Below are 25,370 nucleotides of genomic sequence, written 5' to 3'. Positions count from 1 at the left end.
GTAGAGGGGTGAAGTGGATGAGAGAGGGATGAGAGTAAGGAGAGGGGGATGAGAGTGTGTAGAGGGGTGAAGTGGATGGGAGAGGGATGAGAGGAGGGAGAGGGGGATGAGAGTGTGTAGAAGGGCGAAAGGGGATGAGAGAGGGATGAGAGGAGGGAGAGGGGGATGAGAGTGTGTAGAGGGGCAAAAGGGGATGATAGAGGGATGAGAGGAGGGAGAGTTGGATGAGAGTGTGTAGAGGGGCGAAAGGGGATGAGAGAGGGATGAGAGGAGGTAGAGGGGGATGAGAGTGTGTAGAGGGGTGAAGTGGATGAGAGAGGGATGAGAGGAGGGAGAGGGGGATGAGAGTGTGTAGAAGGGTGAAAGGGGATGAGAGAGGGATGAGAGGAGGGAGAGGGGGATGAGAGTGTGTAGAGGGGTGAGGGGATGAGAGAGGGATGAGAGGAGGGAGAGGGGGATGTGTCTGCATCTCCCCATTCAGATGATTCATGACGGTTTATTCTCAGTAGAAGCTTCCCAAGCCTCTTACCACTCCTCCGCCTGAAAACAAAGAGAGAGAGAGAACTGCAGAGGAGAGAGGGCCCCATTATCTACCTCTTCAGTGTCTCTCTCCCTCTATGCAGAGGAGAGGAGAGAGAGGGCCGCACTCTCTATCCCTTCTGTGTCTCTCTCCCTCTACTCCCTCTCTCTATTTCCTTCTCTCTCTGATGCCTGAGGCAATAGAGCACAGTAACACCCCTGGCACCTTGGCAACAAGCTGTATGGTTATGTGTGTGTGTGTGTGAGTGAGTGAGTGAGTGAGTGAGTGAGTGAGTGAGTGAGTGAGTGAGTGAGTGAGAGAGAGAGAGAGAGAGAGAGAGAGAGAGAGAGAGAGAGAGAGAGAGAGAGAGAGAGAGAGAGAGAGACTGTTTCTGAATTTCTGGCTATAGGTTCTTCATCCACTGTTTTGTTTAACGATATAAGACACATTTGATACGTAGGCTTGAGAATAATCAAGGCACTGCAATCAGAGTGTGTTCCCTACAGAGCAAATCTCCTACAGCCCCCCCTCCTCTCCCCCTCCCTCCCCCGCCCTTACTCCCCCTCCCAACCCTCGCTCCACCATTATGGAGATGGGTTCCTCACCTGCCCTGTAATTGCTCATGATTTGAATATGTTGCTCCAGATTGAGGTTCAGTTCAGAGCCTCTGATTGACACTGTGGCCTTCTATATGCACAGCTTGGAATGTAAACACACATCCATCTTTCAGGCTCGGCCTCGGGTCAGTGCTGACAACGGCTGAGGCTTAGCGGACGTTAGCGTGAATTAATTCCCCTCAGAAACACCCGCCCATCCATTTGTGTCTCCCACTCATAGACGCCTTGTTATTCGGCAGAGCTGTCCATACTAAGTGTGTTTCCAAATTTGTGTGTTTATCAAACCTGCGGTAGAGCAAAGGCCAGCCCCAAGGTGTTCTGGGTAATCATATGTTGAGGCGCCTCGCCAGCACTACACAAGCAACCCAGGGGATGGAGCGAAGAGCACTTCTATAAACATGTTTAAATCTTTTATGTTGATTCCTTGGAGACAGAAAGACAGAGAGAGAGAGAGGGAGGGATGGAAAAAGAAGCGAGAGCAAGCAAGAGAGAGAGGAGAGAGAAATAGGGGACAGATAAAGGGGCGTGTGAGAGAGGGAGAGAGAAATAGAGAGGGAGAGAGAGAGAGCAAGAGAGGAGAGAGAGAAAGAGATGGAAGAGAAAGAGAGAGAGAGGAGATAAAAAAGAGAGAGAGAGAGACAAAGAGAGAGAGAGAGAAACAGAGAGAGAGATACAGAGGAGAGAGAGATACAGAGAGAGACAGAGAAAGAGACAGAGGAGAGAGAGAGAGAGACAGAGAGAGAAACAGAGAGAGACAGGGGAGAGAGAGAAACAGAGAGAGAGAGACAAAGAGAGAGACAGAGAGAGAGACAGAGGAGACAGATAGAGGAGAGAGAGAGACAGAGAGAGAGAGAGAGACAGAGAGAGAGAGAGTAAATGGGAGGAACAAGGGTATCTCAGTGTGTTCTCCAGAGGGCTGAGCACAGCAGGAGTTGCTCATCTCTTCGTTGTCTTCCTCCTGCCTCGCATCCAGCCTCTCTCTCAGGCACCTCCTCCTGCCTCGCATCCAGCCTCTCTCTCAGGCACCTCCTCCTGCCTCGCATCCAGCCTCTCTCTCAGGCACCTCCTCCTGCCTCGCATCCAGCCTCTCTCTCAGGCACCTCCTCCTGCCTCGCATCCAGCCTCTCTCTCAGGCAATCAAGAATAATGTCTCCCACAATCCTCTGCTTCATCTACATCTGAGACGCCCAGTCTTCTCCCCCCAAACAGAATATCACAGAGGTGCCATTTCCTGCTGGTAGAGAAAAATCGCGTTTTAGGTTCCAACCTTCAGACATCCTTGATTGTTTCCTGTTCGAACTGTTAAGCGAGTCCGTTCTTGTTTGCCTGCTTTACCTAAAGACAAGCCAAGTCAAGTTTCACCTTCCATGCGAACGTGAATTAGTCCTGATACGTGACCTGAACGAGGGAAGAAAAGAGAAAACAAACGATAAGGCTACCACTTCTCAGTCTCTCGCCTCCCCTCTGAACCCCTGTGTGTGTGTTGTGTGTGTGTGTGTGTTGTGTGTGTGTGTGTGTGTTGTGTGTGTGTCTGTATTTCTCTCACACCTCCAGCAGTGCTCCCCTCAGCGAGGTGAGGGCTCCCTGGTGGGCGTCAGTGAAGCAGCGTTAACCACCCGGTAATCTGGAGGTAATCGCCCGCCTGGTCCCAGCCTCTTCACGGCTTCCAGCTCTAGATACACACCATCTCCTATCTCCCAGCCCTAGTTCTGGCACAGTCACTCATGTGAATATACAGTGCATCTATGCTGTATACATCTATCCATCTACCTATCTATATATGTATATCTATATGCTACTACTGCATTTCTCCTGTCTGGAGTTTAGATTAAAGATCACAAGGCCCCCCCCCCCATCCATCCCCCTCTCCCTTTCTTCTTTCTCAGCGCGGTGTAAAAACTAGGCCACTTAAAAGATTCAAATGAAACCCTCGTTATCTGATTTCGGATGAGAACAGCGTGGGGGAGAGGTGGGGGTGGTGAGGAGGTTGATGTGGACAGGAGCCTCCGAAAACTCACCAAACCAGCTAATTAAAAATAAGCAAGTTTAACTCCGACTCCTGCGTTATACTCCAACGGCTGAAAACCCCCCAACGCTAATTGAATGGAAGCGATAGCCCTCCGTTCCTTCACCAGGCCCGATACACAGGGAGCGCGAATGATGCTAAAAATAGCCCGCTTGGCACGCCTGCCTTTTCTCTGTGTATCAACCGAGGAGAATTCGATTGGATGGATTTAGATATTGCTCCACGCTATCTCGCTCCATCTCGCCTTTCAAATCCATTAGGTCATAGTGATACACGGTATTAACGTGCACGATTTGAGTCCATTTGGGCACAGCTCCAACGTAGACTGTGATAAATGACCACAACATGCCACGATGGAATAGCTAGCTTTATTCACAAATACCGTTTTTCATCGTGGTGACGATAAGAAAATGATATGAATACCGATTCATTACACTACAATGTTGTGTAGGATTCATCATGTAATGTAGATAAATAATACAAAGGTTTGTAAGGGCACATTTGTGTTTGTGTGTGAGAGTGTGTGTGTGCGTGTGTGTGTATAACAGACCCTGCTACCTCATCACAGTCCATGCTGTTTCTCCTCCTCCCTGTGGGAGTCAAAAGCAGAATAAACACAACTACACATCCGAACATCATCACCAACACACACACCTACACATCCGAACATCATCACCAACACACACACCTACACATCCGAATATCATCACCATCACACACACCTACACATCCGAACATCATCACCAACACACACATGTACACATCCGAACATCATCACCGACACACACACCTACACATCCGAACATCATCACCAACACACACATGTACACATCCGAACATCATCACCGACACACACACCTACACATCCGAACATCATCACCATCACACACACCTACACATCCCAACATCATCACCAACACACATGTAAACATCCCAACAACAAAACAGCCCCATCCCAAAACTAAACTCTTTGTATTCTGCTTCCGTAAATGGAAATGGAAGCTGGTATCCCTGAGCAATCTCCTGCCAGCACTTCCTGTCTTCCATATCCTGCTAGACTTCCCCCAGTCTCAGGTCTTTGTCTGTGGGAGCCAGTGATGAGCAGTGTAATCCTGTAATCCTGAGAAAAGCCCAGAGTTGGAGGCAGAGGGATCAGGATCCTAACTGGGGATCTCACGGGCCTCTACTCAACTAACACAGCACAGAGCCACACGCTCATCGCTACATCAGTAGAGATGAGCTGTCATCAGTGAAGAGAAACAGAGATCCTTCGTCCTGCTCCATCAGTCCCTGGCTGCCTGTACACACCGCCTGCCTGCTCCATCAGTCCCTGGCTGCCTGTACACACCGCCTGCCTGCTCCATCAGTCCCTGGCTGCCTGTACACACCGCCTGCCTGCTCCATCAGTCCCTGGCTGCCTGTACACACCGCCTGCCTGCTCCATCAGTCCCTGGCTGCCTGTACACACCGCCTGCCTGGCTGCCTGTACACACCGCCTGCCTGGCTGCCTGTACACACCGCCTGCCTGCTCCATCAGTCCCTGGCTGCCTGTACACACCGCCTGCCTGCTCCATCAGTCCCTGTCTGCCTGTACACACCGCCTGCCTGCTCCATCAGTCCCTGGCTGCCTGTACACACCGCCTGCATTCGGAATTCAGCCAACCACAAACTGGGATCCCAAAGCCTCTCATTACTGAAACTGAAAGTGGCGTGCCGGGCACCTCACACACGGCACCTCACACACGCGGCACCTCACACACGACACCTCACACGCAGCTTCACACGCGGCATCTCACACACGGCGTCACACACACGGCGTCACACACGGCACCTCACACACGGCACCTCACACGCGGCACCTCACACACGCGGCACCTCACACGCGGCACCTCACACGCGGTACCTCACACGCGGTACCTCACACGCAGCTTCACACGCGGCACCTCACACACGGCGTCACACCCGGCGTGTTGATATGATTGTTGATATTGCGTGTGCTCGTCTCAGAGAGGTGGAAATTAATTTCCTTATTTGTGGCCCAGAGATGGAATTTGAATGGGAGAGGGAAGGAAGGAGGGAGGGAGAGGTAGGGTCACGTGTCACGTAGTGGCTGTTTTTCTCTGCTGTGTCTCCCTGTGGGCCCCTTGGCTCTGTCATTACTGTTCATTATTACTCTGCTCTCCCCCCTGCTCTCCCCCGTGCGAACACACTGCCGGGCACATGGCGACAGCAGACGGCCACACATCAGACTGTCTCTGTCACACATCACAGCAATTAGAGAACTGATAGCTGTTTGTGCCACTGTTGTTTCAGTGGATCGTGTTAAGTGGACATAAACAATGTGTGATTATATAAAAACTAGTGGTGGGCCGTTATCGGCGTTGACTCTTTTCGGGCGATAAAAAAAATATTGCCGTTAATCTATTCTCAAAGTTGGGTTGGGAGCTGGGTCTATACTACGCAAGCTATGATGACTTTCATGCAAATCATCCCTTAGCTAATGCGGAAGATGCCGGGCCAAGCAGTGATGTAGCGCAGGGGAAGAGTCGTCGTCAAACTATGATGTTTGAGTGCAACCGAGGCAAGCCCGTCAGCACAGCTCTATCAGCCAAGCTAACTAATCGAATAAACATTTAATAAACACAAGTACATCTTATTGAACATAATTTATTTTCATCACCAATTATCATAGTAGAACATCTTTCTCAAGCATCTATGCCCACCACTAATAAAAACCAATACGGAAGCGATCTGCACCTCTCCAGGGAACTCGTGCATGAATATGCGTATGGTATAGATGTCTACCGGGAATATGGCACTGTATATAAACATAAGATTTCACTAAAAGCTTTAGGAGATTATCGTCTCCTGCTAATGCATTATTCAATGTTGTTATGTTAGAAGAGGAAACAGTGGACCCAGACTCTTCTTAAGAGAGAGAGAGAGAGAGAGAGAGAAAGAGATAGAGAGAGAGAGAGGGGGTGAGAGAGGGATTGAGAGAGAGAGCGAGAGAGAGAGAGAAAGAGAGAGAGAGAGAGAGAGAGAGAGAGAGAGAGAGAGAGAGAGAGGGAGAGAGGGAGAGAGAGAGAGAAAGAGAGAGAGAAAGTATACAAACTGTACTGCGGATCCATATTTGATACAAACAAATTAATACATCATTTATAAATGTCTCATCTCTTATTCAAGTCTTGTTGAACCTCTGAAGTACTAAACACTCGGGCAGTCTGAGAACAACAGAGGGGGGGTGTGTGTGTGTGTGTGTGCACCAAATATGTTTATGTGTTTGTGTATGTGCATGAGTGAGTGTGTGTGTACGTTAAATGTGCATGTGAGTGCATGCGTGTGTTTGCGCTTGTGTGTGTGCTTGTGTGTGTTCTTGTGTGGATACACGTGTGTTTGTGTGCATGCATGTGTGTGCATGTGCGTTGCGTGTGTGTGTCAGTGAGTTTGTGTACCCCGTATGTCCTCACACAGGATTAGCAGTGACATCAGCAGTGATCCATCTCAGGGACACAGTGCATGTGTGTAGTGTGGACCTCACGGTGCATGTGTGTAGTGTGGACCTCACAGTGCATGTGTGTCGTGTGGACCTCACAGTGCATGTGGCTGAGCGGTTAGGGAATAGGGCTAGTAATCTGAAGGTTGCCAGTTCGATTCCCGTGTGTTCCCCACACTTCACCCTACTTGCCTTGGGGGGAATGTCTCTGGATAAGAGTGTCTGCTAAATGACTAAATGTAAATGTATGTGTGTCATGTGGACCTCACAGTGCATGTGTGTAGTGTGGGCCTCACAGTGCATGTGTGTAATGTGGACCTCACAGGCCTCCGTACCTTCCTCAACATGAAGATGGTGCAGCTGCAGAACAGGGTCCATTCAGAGAGCACAGCAGCTGTGCCCTGACAGCGTAGAAGGCAGATCGTCGTCGAGACATCCAGGACCCTCCAGTGTGCAGAGCGTCTGTTCAGCTGCAGGTCAGAGTGTCTGTTTAGCTGCAGGTCAGAGTGTCTGTTCAGCTGCAGGTCAGAGTGTCTGTTCAGCTACAGGTCAGAGTGTCTGTTCAGCTGCAGGTCAGAGTGTCTGTTCAGCTGCAGGTCAGAGTGTCTGTTCAGCTGCAGGTCAGAGTGTCTGTTCAGCTGCAGGTCAGAGTGTCTGTTTAGCTGCAAGTCAGAGCTGGCTGAGTGGGCAGCAACCAGTCAGATAGCTGTCTCAAGGAGCCCCCCCAAAACCTGCATTACTGTGGCCACTACCACCCCTACACACATACCACACACACACACACGCCTGTTGCCGTGGCAACTGGGTAACCAGCGCCAACGGCTCCCAGGTCCTTGGTTAAGCCGGTCTGTTTCAATTTGGTGTATGTGAGGGTGTGTGTGTGCATGTGCATGCGTGTGTGTTAGGGTGTGTGTGTGAGTTTGTGTGGGTGTGTGTGGGTTTGTGTGGGTGTGTGTGTGTGTATGTCAGGTGTGTGTGTGAGGGTGTGTAAGTTAGGGTGTGTGTGTTTGAGGGTATGTGTCTGTATGTCAGGGTGTGTGTGTTTGTATGTCATGGTGTGTGTGTGTGTGTCAGGGTGTGTGTGTGTGTGTCAGGGTGTGTGTGTCAGGGTGTGTGTGTCTGTATGTCATGGTGTGTGTGTGTGTCAGGGTGTGTGTGTCTGTATGTCATGGTGTGTGTGTGTGTGTCAGGGTGTGTGTGTCAGGGTGTGTGTGTGTCAGGGTGTGTGTGTCAGGGTGTGTGTGTCTGGGTGTGTGTGTGTGTGTGTGTCAGGGTGTGTGTGTCAGGGTGTGTGTGTCTGTGTGTGTGTGTCAGGGTGTGTGTGTGTGTGTCAGGGTGTGTGTGTCAGGGTGTGTGTGTGTGTGTGTGTCAGGGTGTGTGTGTCAGGGTGTGTGTGTGTGTGTGTCAGGGTGTGTGCGTCAGGGTGTGTGTGTGTGTGTGTGTCAGGGTGTGTGTGTGTGTGTGTGTCAGGGTGTGTGTGTCAGGGTGTGTGTGTCAGGGTGTGTGTGTGTGATGGTGCACTTGTTTGTGTGAGTGGCAGCCTGTCAGACATGCAGAACAAACAGCAACACTCTCAGATGAGATGGAATAACTGGCTAAGTTTAAAGATCACATCAGACATGGAGGGAGAGAGGGAGAGAGGGAAAGAGGAGGGAAAGAGAAAGAGAGGGAGGGGGAGAAAGAGAGGGAGGGGAAGAGAGGGAGGGAGGGGGAGAAAGAGAGGGAGGGGGAGAGAGGGAGGGAGGGGGAGAAAGAGAGGGAGGGGGAGAGAGGGAGGGAGGGGGAGAGGGATGGAGGGAGAGAGAGGGAGTTGGAGAGGGAGGGAGGGGGAGAGAGGTGGAGAGGGAGGGAGGGGGAGAGAGGTGGAGAGGGAGGGAGGGGGAGAGAGAGAGGGAGGGAGGGGGAGAGGGAAAGAGAGACGCAACATAGTCAGGAAATGCTGGTGACTCGTGACAATGTGTTGCCCTTATGGTGTTGTGACATAGAATCTGTGGTGGCCCATGCAGAGAAGAGGAAGTTGGCAGGAGACAGAGGGGTGAGGGGATGGGTGAGGGGAGGGGTGAGGGGAGGGGTGAGGGGAGGGGTGAGAGGAGGGGTGAGAGGAGGTTTTCCTTGTCCTCTGGTCTGGGTTGAGACCACCTGACTGAACACAAACTAATTTAGCTGACCAGGGACTCATATGCGCATATGTGTGTGTGTGTGTGTGTGTGTACACAATATGTTGCTTTGGATGAAAAACGTGTTTGGGGGTGCGTTTTCCTGGTAAGTCCAGGACTCCATGACTCCAGGACTCCATGACTAGGTCCTGGTCATTGAGTTTCTGCTGTGCTTGGTACAGTATACACACAGTACAGTCACTTTGATAAAAGTATCGGCTAAATAATTGATAAAACAAAATGCTAAAAGTAATATATAGTAAATGTGTGAGTGTATGGACTACAGGAGTGGGCAGGGGGTAAAATAAAGTGGTAAGGGATCCATAATATAGACCATGAAGAGAGAATCCTACCCATCTGCTAGATGAGTGAAAGAGTCCAACCAAACAGGCCCTGCTGGAGATGAAGGAAGACTGTTGAGTTTCTAACCCCTTCCTGTGATCCTGTGTGCGCTCCACGTGGGACGAGTCCAGGGGGTCGTCGCTGTGGTCAGTGCATGTGGTGATCAGAAGGGGTGTTAAATATTCATTGCGTGATATGTTTAAAGGCCTTATGGTCACATGACGAGGGAGGCGGCTGGGATGAACCTGCGGTCACATGACGAGGGAGGCGGCTGGGATGAACCTGCGGTCACATGACGAGGGAGGCGGCTGGGATGAACCTGCGGTCACATGACGAGGGAGGCGGCTGGGATGAACCTGCGGTCACATGACGAGGGAGGCGGCTGGGATGAACCTGCGGTCACATGACGAGGGAGGCGGCTGGGATGAACCTGCGGTCACATGACGAGGGAGGCGGCTGGGATGAACCTGCGGTCACATGACGAGGGAGGCGGCTGGGATGAACCTGCGGTCACATGACGAGGGAGGCGGCTGGGATGAACCTGCGGTCACATGACGAGGGAGGCAGCTGGGATGAACCTGCGGTCACATGACGAGGGAGGCAGCTGGGATGAACCTGCGCTAACCGAACTGCATGCTCATGAATAAAACAATTTCCTAAAAACACACACACGCACACACACACACGCGCAAACACTCACACACACTCTCACTTGGCCAGGGACAACACAGTGCTGCCCGGCCCTTTGCCAGCTCTGATCAGCCTGCCCCAGGGGATCATGGGAAATGGCTGGCCCTTCGGGGCGAGAATTGTAAACACTGCTTTTATACAATTGGTGAAAGCTGCACACATTTACATTTACATTTAGTCATTTAGCAGACGCTCTTATCCAGAGCCACTTACAGTAAGTACAGGGACATTCCCCCGAGGCAAGTAGGGTGAAGTGCCTAAGGACACAACGTCATTTGACATGGCTGGGAATTGAACTGGCAACCTTCAGATTACTAGCCTGATTCCCTAACTGCTCAGCCACCTGACTCCCTGATTCTTTGATTCATGCACACACAGGGACACACACACACACACACATACATAAACACATACACACAATACACCCAGACACATGCACACACATACACACAGATAACTGTCTTTCTGTATTTAACGTTAATTACCAGGCCTCAAAGAGACAAATAGAGGCAGTAGATAACCAAACAAGAAACAATTTACTGAGCTGGAGGATCCTTCATTAAGGGAATTAACTTCCACACCTACTGACTGGAGCAACATACACAACGAGACTTGGCCGGGAATCAAACTGTCCTTTCCCCCCCCTGAAAGGAAGTGTGTTTACTAGATAAGTGGTTTAGACCCGACAAACACCAGTAAAAAATTTATTTTTAAGTCTGCATTCATATAACGTGTGTGCTGCTTGTCACAGATAGATAGATAGAGATAGAGAAAGAGAGAGAGAGGGAGGGGGGGATGGAGATAGAGAAAGAGAGAGAAAGAGAGAGGGAAAGGAGAGAGTGAAAGAGAGAGAAATAGAGAGGGATAAAGAGAGAAAGAGACAGAAAGAGAGAGATAATGAGAGAGAGATAATGAGAGGAGAGATAGTGGAGGGTAGTGGTAAGATGCTGCGAGAGATCCCATTATGGAGAGCATTACCAGCAGTCTCTGTGCTGTGGGAGCTACTACCGTGAGTAAACAGGACGAGGCTTCTCTAAGCTCTTCTTCTTGACTCTGAGATAATCTCTCTCTCGTCTCCCCGGCCCCCTCCCTCTAACCTCACTGACAGGACAGGCTGCATGACAACCATGTAGTCCGACACAACCATGCTTGATGGTGAATACTGCAGACTGTTCAGTGTTGTATCTTACTGTATCACAGCACACTGGATAAAGACATCTACACAGACACACTCACACTAACAAACATCTGACTGGGTGATCCACACCACCGTTAACCTGCATGGTCAAGGCCTCAGCCCCCACCCCGCTCGGCCCCCACCACGCTCAGCCCCCACCTCCCTCAGCCCCCACGCCGCTCGGCCCCCACCCCGCTCAGCCCCCACCTCCCTCAGCCCCCACCTCCCTCAGCCCCCACCCCGCTCGGCCCCCACCTCCCTCGGCCTCCACCCCCCTCAGCCCCCACCCCCCTCGGCCTCCTTTCCCAGAATGCTTTGCTACAGAGTCTGGATGACTGGACCAGGTTAAGAACAGTATTGGAAGACACGGTCAGCATGGTTTTGCTGTGTACTGTAAATACAGATCTGACAGGTTTGACAGCAGGGATAATGTCCTGTTTACAGCCAGTGGGATGATGTCCTGTTTACAGCCAGTGGGATGATGTCCTGTTTACTGCCAGTGGGATGATGTTCTGTTTACTGCCAGTGGGGTCGCAGACATGTGTGTGTGTCACAGCACCCTGACAGTGTGAGAAAGGCGCTTGACTCGGGTCAGCCAAACACCTGCTGGAGGTGTTGAGAAGCCAAACACCTCCTCCCCCCTCCTAGACACGTGTGTGGGATTCCAATACTTGCTTCTGACACCCACACACACACACACACACACACACGCACACACACACACACACACACACGTTCACTCACACATACACACACTTTTTTACATTTACATTACATTTAGTCATTTAGCAGACGCTCTTATCCAGAGAGACTTACAGTAAGTACAGGGACATTCCCCCCGAGGCAAGTAGGGTGAAGTGCCTTGCCCAAGGACACAACGTCATTTTGCACGGCTGGGAATCGAACCAGCAACCTTCTGATTACTAGCCCGAATCCCTAACCGCTCAGCCACCTGACTCCCTACTTATACGCTCGCACACTCCCATGCACACAGCCACCCTCACACACACACACGCGCATGTACACACACATACGCGTGCACACTCACACACAGACAAGCATACAGACACAGACACACACGCAAGCTCACTAACACACACACTCGCACGTTACATACTCACGAGCCATCATTTCTGGCGGTGGAGAAGCTGTTGCCACGGTAACACCGACCACAGGGAGTGCGAGGGCAGCAGAGCTGCTCCTGTCTGATTGCACCTTCAAGACAATACGCTTCTCAGGAATATGAAGCAGCTGCACACAAACACACATACACACATATTTACACGTATACACACACACACTTATAGGAGAGAGCAAAAGAGAGGGGAGAGACAGCAAGTGAGAGTGATTAAAAGAAAGAGCAGAATGGAGAGAGAAAGAGGGGAGAAAGTGAAAGGGAGACAGCGTGAGCAAAAGAGAGGAAAGACAGGAGAGAGAGATACAGGAGAGAGAGAGAGAGACAAGAGAGAGAGAGAGAGACAAGAGAGAGAGAGAGAGAGAGAGAGAGAGAGAGACAAGAGAGAGAGAGAGAGAGAGAGAGAGAGAGAGACAGAGAGAGAGAGAGAGAGAGAGAGAGAGAGAGAGAGAGAGAGAGAGAGAGAGAGAGAGAGAGAGAGACAGGAGAGAGACAAGAGAGAGAGAGAGAGAGAGAGAGAGAGAGAGAGACAAGAGAGAGAGAGAGAGAGAGAGAGAGAGAGAGAGAGAGAGAGGAGAGAGAGAGAGAGAGAGAGATCATCTGTCATCAGTACATTGTCTGTCCTCCAATACAGTGATTAGCATTCTGGATGGTCCAGATTGGAGGTGATAGATGACCAGTGCTCCTACAGGCCAGTTCACACCACCCAAACAAACACCAACAGCCAACAGTTGTTGGGTTGTGTTGGTTTGGTGTGATACGCCTGTTGGGTTGTGTTGGTTTGGTGTGATACGCCTGTTGGGTTGTGTTGGTTTGGTGTGATACGCCTGTTGGGTTGTGTTGGTTTGGTGTGATACGCCTGTTGGGTTGTGTTGGTTTGGTGTGATACGCCTGTTGGGTTGTGTTGGTTTGGTGTGATACGCCTGTTGGGTTGTGTTGGTTTGGTGTGATACGCCTGTTGGGTTGTGTTGGTTTGGTGTGATACGCCTGTTGGTGTTTGTTGGGGAGGTGTGAAAATGACCGTTTTGTTTTCAAACATCCTAAACCCAACAGCCGTCTGCAGAATGGGGGTGTTTGCTGAACATTGTTGGGGCAGTGAGATATGTACCCTTGTGTTTCCCTCTACCAGTCCTACAAGGCTGCCTACAGCTCACAAGGCAAGGAGATGGGATTAACAGCATAGCAGCATGTGTGTGGGTAAGCGAGGGCAGCAAATACAGTGTTCTGGAACAATACACACACTGGCCGATGATAAATCCTCACAAAGCAGACAAGCAGACAAGCAGATGGCTGGATTGAACATAGAGGAGGAACAGAAATGTGTCTGTGCTCCCAACATGAGAGTGCAGTGTGTGTGTGTGTGTGTGTGTGTGTGTGTGTGTGTGTGTCTGTGTGTGTGTGTGTGTGTGTGTGTGTGTGTGTGTGTGTGTGTGTGTGTGTGTGTGTGTGTGTGTGTGTGTGTCTGTTGAGCTCCTTCAAGTGTAGAGCCACAGGAGGGAAGAACTCAACAGATTGAAACACCCTCAAACTAACCATTTTAGTCTTTCTGGCTGAAACCCTCCAAGCCTGTACGGTTCCCATCATGTATCCAATGTAGAATACAGTTTTCTCAAATGCATGGATGTAATAACAAACCTTCCTTCTATGGTTACTATTATTACTGTTATACAGTCGGAGTGACAGGGAAAAAGCACAATTACACAGAATTATGCTATCTTAAAAGGTTGTACTTGGGTTAAAATCTAAACCATGAAATGTGGTTGCCAAAAATCTCACAAAGGTTATTTCTGTGGTCAATGTTAAACGATAAAATAATAAATGCATTTGATTTGGAAGTGTTTGAACCCACAATTATTGAGTTACCAACCCCCTTGTCTTTATAATTGGAGCAAATTCTGAAAAATTGCGAACCGGCCTGACCCAAACTGACCTGTTATTATGTCCTCGTGTTATATCATTGTTCAAAAGCGATTCTACCTTGAGACTATTCTAAAAACATGTCTTCGTTGCGCAAGGGTTCATTAAAGAATGCCAGGCTTTCTGTTTGGTGAGGAATGCCAGTCAATTTTAGATTACTCCATGGTGAATTGCTTCGGAATATGCGTTTCCCTAGCAACGGCGAGATAACATGACAGGGAATTCATTTAATGTCGCGGCCCTGGTGTTTTCCTTTCTTTCCGAGACGGGAGAAAGTCAGTAAACAAAAGACGGTAGAAGATGAATAGGCTGCTAAATGAACGCCATTTCTAATTAGAAAACGCAACTCCACTGGGATATTTGCCGTTGGAAGCTACAGTAACAGCAGGCTACTAGGAAACATCGTTTCTATACGGATTCTACTGACATCATTGTCTGGGGGTAGCCTGCGGTAGAACAGACCACCAAATATGCCTTTACATTTAGAGAACGTCTCTTAAATGAACATTAAGCAGTTTGGTACAAACCTGTAGGCAGTTATCTAGGCTAATGCTCATGATTATGATCCATAAATCAGTGTAATACCAAATAGTGGTTTTTTCGAAAATTAATTTCCACCTTTTCTCAATAATTTTTTCAAAAATATTGTTTCAACCTTTTAAAACTGTTAAAAAAACTTTAAAAAAAAACCTTTTTCCAAAATATCGTTTCAATCTTTCAAAACCATTTTTTCATAAAAGTTTTTCAAAACTCGTTCCAACCTTTTTTGTCGAAAATGTATTTCAACTTTTCAAAACTGTTTTTCAAAAATATAGTTTCAACATTCCTAAACTTTATTTTTGAAACGAGAGAGGACAGACAGAGCAAGGTGAAGGGACCAGACCAGATAGAAGAGACTGCAACCTGTCCTCTACTGACAGTGGGCCCAGAAACCAGACTTCCTCATCAGCATCCCTCTAAACCAAAGACATATACCCTGAACGGTTGCCAAGGCAACAGGGTACGCAAAGCCAGCGGAGAAAATGCAATCCTGGGAGGGGGGCAGGGGGGATAAGGGGGCTGGGGGGCAGGGGGGGAGATCTTAAAGACATGCATTCTCTCTCACACACACACACACGCACACACACACAAGCACAGCCCACACTCACACACAATCTCTCACTCACTGAACACACTAATTCTCTCACGCTTGAATTCTTTCTCTCACACACACACACATTCACACACACACACGTACACATGCACGGACCGCTTCATCTCATATGACAAACAGTCAAACGCTCATCCCCCAGATCTCTGAGGTGTTGGCAACATCATCAGGAGTGTTTGATTTCCATGTCAGCAGATTTTGCAGGGACTACCCTCGCAGAGCGTCTTCCGTGGCGACGGAGCGGGTAGGCTGTAGTTCTACCTCGTGTGGTTGGCCTGGTAACAGGCATGCATGAAGCGCAGCGTGGTGTGTGTGTGTGTAAATAGTTGAGCACGTTCTCCAGAGGTACTGTACGTGTCGCTGTGAAAAGAACAGTCAGGCTGTCCCTGAGGTCACCAAACTGCATCTGACATTCCTCCTTAGTAGATCAGTTACATAACACAGTGTAAGAATACCGTGTTTCTATTTATATCCGTGGCCAAAAGTATTGGGAGCGACATACATTTTGTGTTTGCAAGGCTTGCTGGGCCTTGGCATAAAATGACTGCTAACATAATTTCAGTAAGTCATATCATCAGCACAGGGTAAAGTGTGAACTAGTTCTAGACAGGTGAAATCACTCTATCATTCTGATCGGATTTTAAGAGCAGATTTCCTGCTGTAAAAAAGGGGACTATTTGCATATATTGAACATTTTTGCCCCAAAAAAGCTTTAAAAAATATGAAATGTACCCTATTGTGATTCCAGTATTCTGAAAAAACATGTGAAAACATTTTCTCAAATACTGAACCAGCAAACTTAGCAAAACACAACATTTGTCATTGCCAATACTTAAGGCCACGACTGTAGAAGACGCTTATAGCCATAGCGATATCCAGAGGGGGATTTGAACCAGTGACCTCTAGATTACCAGTCAGGTGCTCTAACCATTGAGACGTACTGAGACATACCCAGCTGTGTAGGTCTGTGTTTACACTCCTGTGTAGGTCTGTGTTTACACTCCTGTGTAGGCCTGTGTTTACACTCCTGTGTAGGTCTGTGTTTACACTCCTGTGTAGGTCTGTGTTTACACTCCTGTGTAGGTCTGTGTTTACACTCCTGTGTAGGTCTGTGTTTACACTCCTGTGTAGGTCTGTGTTTACACTCCTGTGTAGGTCTGTGTTTACACTCCTGTGTAGGTCTGTGTTTACACTCCTGTGTAGGTCTGTGTTTACACTCCTGTGAAGGTCTGTGTTTACACTCCTGTGTAGGTCTGTGTTTACACTCCTGTGTACGCCTGTGTTTACACTCCTGTGTAGGTCTGTGTTTACACTCCTGTGTAGGTCTGTGTTTACATTCCTGTGTAGGTCTGTGTTTACACTCCTGTGTACGCCTGTGTTTACACTCCTGTGTAGGTCTGTGTTTACTGTGTTCAGACAGACAAGCAGAGAGACAAGCAGAGAGACAGACAGACAGACTTGGTTGAAGCAGTAGGCCCCTGAAACAGACTAACGCTTTTTTGTTTATATTTTACTTTTTTCCCAACTCACTTATTCTCCCCAGCTCCAGAGTACCCAAACACCACATGTGATACACATGTAGGGGGTTGATCAGAGTGAACTGATAGGAAGTTAGGAGTTTTTTTCCATGTTCTTAACAAAGAGCCCAAGTACAATTGGTCTCAGTTTGAGAAAAATATATAATTGTATAATTTGTGTTTTAGTAAACATTGAAAATGTTGTTTTGTAACAAGACTGACGTCTACAACTGTTCAGATTTGAAAGCTTTAAATGTCAAAATAAATGATTTGGTTAAATGAGAAAACATTTCTGTATATTCAACACGCAATATAATATGCTAGTGCTTATTTAATCAACACTTTAATTAAGTCCACACATAACTAGTCTAACCTAACTAACTGCTAAATGACTAAATGTAAATGACTAAATGTAACCGATCGGCAACAGGAACTTTGATGAATGGTGCTCTGGCGCCCCCGTGTGGCTGTTATGTGTCAATGCAACATCTGTTTTAGATCAGATCGCTCACTTCCGCAGCAAAACGAAACTCTGCGCTCCACGTCGCTATCTAGCGGTAGATCAAAAGATGTGCAAGCGACACTCATTTCGTTTTTCCGAAATCCAAAGAAAACGACTCATCCGGTTGACAATTTGTCACGTTTACTTTTATTGTAAAGGTGATATATTCCAAAATATTAATATGTTAGAGGAACAGAGAGAAAAACGAGGAGGAGAGAAACAGACACCTAAAAAACATCTACACAAGACTTTGGTAAGAATCTTGGGTGACATTCTTATCAAAAAATCCACGTAAAAAAAATCATCTAGCAATGATGTTTCAAATCATAGGTCTCAGGTGCGACTGCTTCTACATGTACAGTGGTATAGCTGGATAAAAAGTCTTTACTGAAAGAGTCGGTTTGTCCGAGAAACAGAGTTATTTGGATCTTTATAAAATGCTGGAATGGCTTGGAAAGTGTGCTTTGAATTGTGGCATATAATACACGCTACTGAAAAGGATACCACGGAATATTACACTTCTATATCTCATTAAATCAATTTGCAATCATAATCATCATTGTTCAAGATATATTATACCACAACAAGTTTACAGTAATCTTGCAAAAAACAGAATCCTGGATGTGACAGAACTTAAACACACAACAGACCATCAGTCTGACTGACATCCAGGTTTTAATCAACCAGACCCTTTTTACGATGTAAATTCCTCATATTTCCTGTCTGTATTCCTTCACCAGAGTACGCTCGCCTTCCTACCTCCTCCTGCTCAGGGTGAAGCTCATGTTTGAACTAAACCTGTGGAGGTCAACTACCTTGGTACGGTCAGCATTGCTAGTGACGCGTGGTTGAGGTGGAAGAGAGCCCTGATGGGTTCTGCGCTGGTCTCACTGCCCCTCTCTCCATCTCTGCGCTGGTCTCACTGCCCCTCTCTCCATCTCTGCGCTGGTCTCACTGCCCCTCTCTCCATCTCTGCGCTGGTCTCACTGCCCCTCTCTCCATCTCTGCGCTGGTCTCACTGCCCCTCTCTCCATCTCTGCGCTGGTCTCACTGCCCCTCTCTCCATCTCTGCGCTGGTCTCACTGCCCCTCTCTCCATCTCTGCGCTGGTCTCACTGCCCCTCTCTCCATCCCTGCGCTGGTCTCACTGTCCCTCTCTCCATCTCTGCGCTGGTCTCACTGCTCCTCTCTCCATCCCTGCGCTGGTCTCACTGCCCCTCTCTCCATCCCTGCGCTGGTCTCACTGCCCCTCTCTCCATCTCTGCGCTGGTCTCACTGCTCCTCTCTCCATCCCTGCGCTGGTCTCACCGCTCCTCTCTCCATCTCTGCGCTGGTCTCACTGCCCCTCTCTCCATCTCTGCGCTGGTCTCACTGCTCCTCTCTCCATCCCTGCGCTTGTCTCACTGCCCCTCTCTCCATCTCTGCGCTGGTCTCACTGCCCCTCTCTCCAGACCACCTTAACAGAACCCCGTATCGTCTACCTGCACCTCACCAACCATCCAGTAACCACAGCGGCTCTGGATTCAAACCCAAACGGATTGCGGTTCGTGACAGCCCTAAACAGAGTGCATTGGATCATAGGGTGACAGTGTGCCACACACTCGCCCTTACCTGACTCCCCCCCCCCACCCCCCACCCCCCCTGTCTCCCCTCTCCTGCCTCCTCACCCCCCTTCCCTGCCCTCCCCCCTGCCTCCCCTCCCCCCTAGCAGGGGTGAACATTGCAGGCCCTGATCTCCTTCCTGTCCTTGCAGCTGGTCAGCTGGGCACCCTTCACCCTCCTCTTGGCGGTCATGAGCCGCTCCTGGATCCCCCCGCCGCACAGCTTGGTACAGTCCGTCCAGCTGGACCACGGCCTCATCCTGCAGCCTGGGGGAGGAGGGGGGGGGGAGGAGGAGGGGGGGGGGAGGAGGAGGAGGGGGGGGAGGAGGAGGGGGGGAGGTGAAAAGGGGGGAGGATGAGGATGGCGAGGAGAGTAAGGGTTAGGGAGGGGAGAGAAACAAGAGTTCACATGAAGCTGACACACTGCGCACCAAACAAGCAACAATCAACCATGATGATGACAGCGCCTGATGAAGGGGAGGATCCGCCCACCTGGGTGTTCTCCTGTGCCCTCCTCCTGCCTGCTCCTCCTCTTCTCCCTCATCTCCTTGCGTCTCCTCTTCTCCTCGCTGGTGGCCTGCCCCGCCCGGGAACACTTCCTCAGCCGGCACTTCTTCCTCTGCACCGTCTCAGGACACGAGTCGCCTCCGAACTGCGGCTCCAGCTTCACCACGCGCGTCCGGATCACGTGACCCTTCCCGCACGACTTGTTGCACTCGGACCACTCAGTCCACTCAGTCACCATGCAGTCTGTGGCTGAGGGGAGGAGGAGAGGTGAAGAGGAGAGGAGAGGAGGGGAGGAGAGGAGGGGGGAGAGGGGAGGGGTGAAAAGGAGAGGAGAGGAGGGGGGAGAGGAGGGGGGAGAAGAGGGGAGTGGAGGGGAGGAGAGGAGGGGGGAGAAGAGAGGAGGGGAGGAGGAGAGGTGAAGAGGAGAGTAGAGGAGGGGAGGGATACGAAACAAAAAGAAGGAAGTTAGATAAAGAAAAAAGACTGACACTTCAGATTTATCTTGCAAAAACACATCCCGTGACATTTCTTTGTCTGGTCCTAAACATGACACATTAGGCTTGATGTGCTTTCACAAGACGTGCTGCACTCCAACCAGAAAACATCAGTGTCCAAGAGTAATCTGACAGAAACACACAGGCCGGCATCCTCTTCCTCAGAAGCCTCGGATCAAACCCAGCAGCCTTTTCACCTCTGGCAAAGAAAACATTAAATCCAGGCCGGGTTTAAACCGACATTTAAACCGACACTTTCAACTTCTCATAGATGCTCTTCGTAATCTCATCCTCAAATTAGATTTCTCATTTCCAGGGAAACAGGAGGTTGAGGGTTATTAAGTGCGTCTTCCCGGTAGAGTTGCAACCTGACTGGAATCTGTAGACTTCATTATCTCAGTCCTGGGTGAGAAGGCGATCTAAGCCCCCCTGCTAGCCACCGGAGAAGCAGATTGGCAAAGCCGTCGCCTGTACAATCAACCAGCTCTCAATCCACAAATCTGTTCCCTTGACAGGCCTGTGTGTGAGTGTTTGGAGAGCTGATGAGGAGACCAGGAAGGAGCAGATGTGAAGAGAGCTTCAGTGCTGAAGGTGAAGGTCGTGGTGCTGGTGCTGGTGACAATCCACAGACGCCAGGTTGAACGATAAACCAGAGATCACTGCAGGTCTTGAATATTGAGTGTTGTGTGTGTGTGTGTCTGTGAAATCACCATGCGTATTAAATATTGAGTATTTGAAGAGTGTGCCTTGTGTTTTTTAGTTGGCATGAGGGTGTGTGTGCAGGTGTCTGTGTATGTGTGTGCAGGTGTGTGTGTGTCTGTATGTGTGTGCAGGTGTGTGCAGGTGTGTGTGTACGTGTGTGCAGGTGTGTGTGTGTGCAAGTGTGTGTGCAGGTGTGTGCAGGTGTGTGTGTACGTGTGTGAGTGTGTGTGCAGGTGTGTGTGTGGTGTGTGTGCAGGTGTGTGTGTACGTGTGTGCAGGTGTGTGTGTGCAGGTGTGTGTGAGTGTGTGTGCAGGTGTGTGTGTGTAACTTACGACACTCTGGCAGCATGCACTTCTCCTGCTGTTCCAGGTCCTCGCTACACTCCCCCAGCTCCACGGGGGATCGCAGCGCGCGCCGCCGTGAGCGCGCGCCCTTCCCACACGACACGCTGCAGTCGCTCCAGTCAGACCAGGGGGACAACATGCAGGGGATGGTGTCTGCACACACACACACACACAGGTGTACACACACACACACACACACAGATACACACACACACACGTATACACACACAGGTATACACACACGCACACACACAGAGACACACACACAGATACATGATTCACTTGGCCCACACAAGACACAGAGATTCACTGGTTCTCAGTACCGTAGTTTCAGAATCTGAAAACTTTGTCTCAATGCTTCCTTCATTTACACTTGTTTCTTTTCGCAAACACACTATGAAAGTGTCATGAGTTAAGCATTAACCAAGCTATCCACTAGATGCTCTAACCTAGGACGTTATAAAAGTTGTATAACACCTTCCACAAGATTCAACATATTGAAATATGAATATTTGACCTTCTACGATTGCTCATCTTCTCCTTTCCTCCTCCACACCCTCTCCTCCTTCTCTTATATATGAATATATACGTCCAGTATTTCAAACATTAACTTTCAAAAAATCCCTCTCGGAGCTGAACCAGCGTTGCCGCACTGCCGGTCCGGTCGTCGTGGCGACGGTACTCACGGCATTCTGGCATCATGCACTTCTCCACCTCCAACACCTCGGCGCCGCACAGCGTCCCGTCTGCCGGCGGCATCTTCACCATGCGCTCACGTCTCTTCATGCCCAGCCCACAGGTGGCGCTGCAGGCATCCCACTCTGCCCACTCCGTCACCAGGCAGCTGCTGGGGGCTGGGGGGAGGTGGGGCAGGGGAGAGAGAGGGGAGGGGGGGAGAGGGGAGGGGGAGGGGAGGGAGATGTGTGGAGAGAGAAAGTGTGGTAAAGAGTGAAGTACGCCAGTGTGCTAACATTGCTAACTCCAGCTACATTGCTAACTCTAACTTCATAGGTGTGAACCTATGAAGCTAACCCCAGCTACGATGCTAACCCCAGTTACGATGCTAACCCCAGCTACGACGCTAACCCCAGCTACGACGCTAACCCCAGCTACGACGCTAATCCCAGCTACGACGCTAACCCCAGCTACGACGCTAACCCCAGCTACGGCGCTAACCCCAGCTACGATGCTAACTTACTGCACTCCTCGTTGACAACACACTTGTCGTTCTCCTCGGTGGAGAGGCTGCAGATGGAGCCGTCCTCGGGGAACTGCTTGACGTAGCGCTCGCGGGAACGCACCCCCATGCCGCAGGATTGGCTGCAGGGAGACCAGGTGATCCACTCTGACAGCATGCAGGTGGATGCGTCTGAGGAGAGGGGGGGTCAGAGGTCACAGGTCAGAGGTGGAACCACACAGGCTTGTCTGTGCTGACAGTGATCCGCTGTTCACCCCCTGTGTTTGGGGGGATTTGAGGTGTCCTCGCCTGGTCCTAGTCTGGTCCTAGTCTGGCTCCGTTTTACAAGATGTAGAATGTCCTCTCGTAAATACAGCCGTTGCCCGCACCTTTCAACGCAGGAACAACTTCACTGGCTTGTGTACAAATGAGTTGCAAGGTTTTATTGATGAGGCCCCCTCGACACACACACACACACACACAGACACACACAGATAAACACACGCCAATAAAGATCTGCTCTCGAGCTCACCTGACCTTTTATGGTCTCAGCTAAAGGGATCGATCTCACTCCCCCTGGGAGAGTCTAAGATCACGTCCGCGCGCGTCAAGATACTGACAGGAATCTGCAGAGTCTGCGTCTAATAAAACGTTTAACGGTTCAGACATATTTAGTCACTTGACCCTAAGTACCCAGAAATTGTTTGGTCATATTGGTTTGATATAATAATGATGTCATCATTTACCTCTGCTTTCCTTGTCTTTCCTTTCCCCTCCTTCTCCTTCTTATATTGTACCTGTCATACTAGTGCTAATTCACTGCTTGAACACCGACCATCCCATAATCCTATTAGGATTCTTCCCCCGTTGCCATGCCACTGAAGACAATTCCACATCCAGATGCTTCATGGTTTTGATTGACATGGATCTGATCTGTATGCGTTCGTTCGTTCGTAAAGAGAAAAACAATCAGCTACTGTCCGATCCCAGTCACATCCACACATAGTCATCGGGCCTGTGTGCGTATAGATCTGACCATGACTGGGGCGTGTGTGCGTATAGATCTGACCATGACTGGGGCCTGTGAGGCCTGGTGGATCCTCACCCTGGTCGCTGCTGCATCCGGGCCCCATGCAGGGCTCAAAGTCCTGGGTGTGCGGGCAGGAAACGCTGAGGTCCAGCTGGGCCTTCAGCATCCTCTGTCTCATCCTCTTGCCTTTCTCACAGGTGGCAGAGCTGCAGGCTGACCAGGGAGACCAGCTGGAGTAGATACAAGTCTCTGGGGTGTCATCTGGGGTGGGGGGGGAGGAGGGATGGAGGGAGGGAGGGAGGGAGGGTGGGGTGGGGTGGGTGTGGAGGAGAGGGAGGGGGGGGGGGTGGGGTGGGTGTGGAGGAGAGAGAGGGAGGGAGGGAGGGAGGCAAATGCTGTTTTTAGTGTCAGGCTGTCATAGATTCCGTCTGCCTGGATGTGTTTTAATGAAGCAGCCTCTCCTGAGAGGAGACATGCGGTGAGAGCACATCTTTTATGTTCTCCAGGTAACGATGTGGTTGAGATGCACGGATAGAGGGGTGAAAAAAGACAGAGGAGAGAGAGGAGGAAACAGAATGAGAGAAGGAACAGAAGAGAGAAGGGGAGAAGAAAGAGAAACTAGAGAGGGTACAATTTCTGGGGAAATTGTAGGGTGTGCTTGCTTGCGTCGGTTGTACAAGGATTTTAATGCCATTTTTACAACTGATATTCCTGTATATTTTATATAAAAATGCATAGGGCCTACTTATTATGTATAAATATTACATAGATTTAAAAGCATCTTTTTTTTTGCTGCTCATTTACAACTCAAAATACGAGTGAAGTGTAGAATGAAATAGATGTCTTCTCATTTCCCCTGCAAGAGGCAGCCTCATCGTTGAATCAAAACGAATACATTTGGCAGACCGGCGTAAAAATTGACCTAATCTCTATGACTTAAACGTAATTTTAAGTTTTTCCCTTCTCATGATATTTTCAGGCATTTAGCCTACTCATTGCATTCATTCATTAATAAAGAACCCCCTTTGAAGATTATTCTACGACGTTACCCGGCAGTAGAAGATGGAATCGCGATTCAAACAGTACCATCTGCTAACTGAAAATATGCCCCCCAAAACGTAAATAAGCTTGACATTTATTTAGTGGAAAATCGCTCATTCATAAAAAGCTCACTGGTAGCGATCATTGTCAGTAACAACGCAAAATGCGATATAGCCCTGTGTGGAGAAGCTTCCCCGGTAAATTGTACTACTACGGTACAGTACTAGACCACTGCTGTGTTCGTCTTGGTAGCGATTGCGTTGGTTGAATTGGATTTAACGTTCCGTTGTACGGTTTACGCTGAAATTAATTATGTTCATGAACAGATTGACAACGTTTAGGCTGTGGCAATGAAGTTCAGGTTAGTAGTTAGACTTTTGATTTAAGTAAGGGGAGTGCCGAACATGTTCTGTCGCCGTTTGACTTCCTAAACAGCTGTGTAAGTTAGATGTTTTTGTCGTGTGTCTCGCGTAAGCTACAGCGTTGCAGTGAGCTACACTGGTTTGAAACCACAGGTAATGGTCATTTCACCAACAAATCGTTTACTAATGTCAGAATAAATCCTACAACGAAAATGTATATGTGAGGAATGTTTATTTTAACGATTGAAAACAGATAACGCTACATCATAGACCACTGTAGTATGTGTTGCCCGGGCAACACAGGCTAATGTCATGATGCTAATACTTCAGTGAAATAGTAGACTACTGTTTCCGAAAGTAGATGTACTTCCTTAATAATATCAGCTTATACTGTACATTACACATCACAATTGTGTGTCATATCACAAAGTAAAATGAGTAAATAGTTATCACCCTGGCCTCTGTGCTTGTGGCGTTTCTGCGCAGCTGCCTTGCAGTAAAGCTATAGTTAGCCTAGCTATCCCCCAAGTTAACAGATGCGAAACGAATGTTCTGCCAAAGGTAGTCACGCGTGTTTTCGTGACGTTAGTGACGTAGTGACGTTAGTAACGTAGTGACGTTAGTAACGTCAGTGACTGTGGCTAGCAAATTAGCCACCGTTAGCTTCACTTTTCGCCACAAAAACTTAACTTGAGCCTAAACCATGCAACGGAACGTAAATTCCAATAGAAGCAACTCAATCGCTACCAAGACGAAACTTTTGACACCTACGTTGTCTATGTAGGCCAAATATTGACTGAGTTTTAGGGGGGCGAAAATAAACAATATAAAATATATATGTGAGAGAACAAAGGTTGTGCTCTCGCC

The 25,370-nt window shown here is 49.1% G+C and overlaps 1 protein-coding gene across 1 annotated transcript in view; it reads right to left on the bottom strand.

Annotated features, from left to right (window-relative positions):
- Positions 1–18,919: 18,919 nt before the first annotated feature.
- Positions 18,920–25,370, bottom strand: part of LOC134028275 (spondin-1-like) — a 28,890-nt gene continuing 22,439 nt past the window's right edge. Inside the window, exons 5-10 of the mRNA XM_062471743.1 lie at positions 23,176–23,361; positions 22,092–22,262; positions 21,580–21,747; positions 20,882–21,046; positions 19,338–19,601; positions 18,920–19,112 (exon numbers count right to left, since the gene is read on the bottom strand). Coding sequence (XP_062327727.1) covers positions 18,949–19,112; positions 19,338–19,601; positions 20,882–21,046; positions 21,580–21,747; positions 22,092–22,262; positions 23,176–23,361 — 1,118 coding nt within the window. The 3' untranslated portion in view covers positions 18,920–18,948. The remainder of the gene's footprint in view (positions 19,113–19,337; positions 19,602–20,881; positions 21,047–21,579; positions 21,748–22,091; positions 22,263–23,175; positions 23,362–25,370) is intronic.

Source organism: Osmerus eperlanus, chromosome 10 (genome assembly GCF_963692335.1).
Source record: "Osmerus eperlanus chromosome 10, fOsmEpe2.1, whole genome shotgun sequence".
NCBI lineage: Eukaryota > Metazoa > Chordata > Actinopteri > Osmeriformes > Osmeridae > Osmerus > Osmerus eperlanus.
Note: the sequence above shows the minus strand (reverse complement) of the source record. Positions and strands in the feature narration are given on the sequence as shown.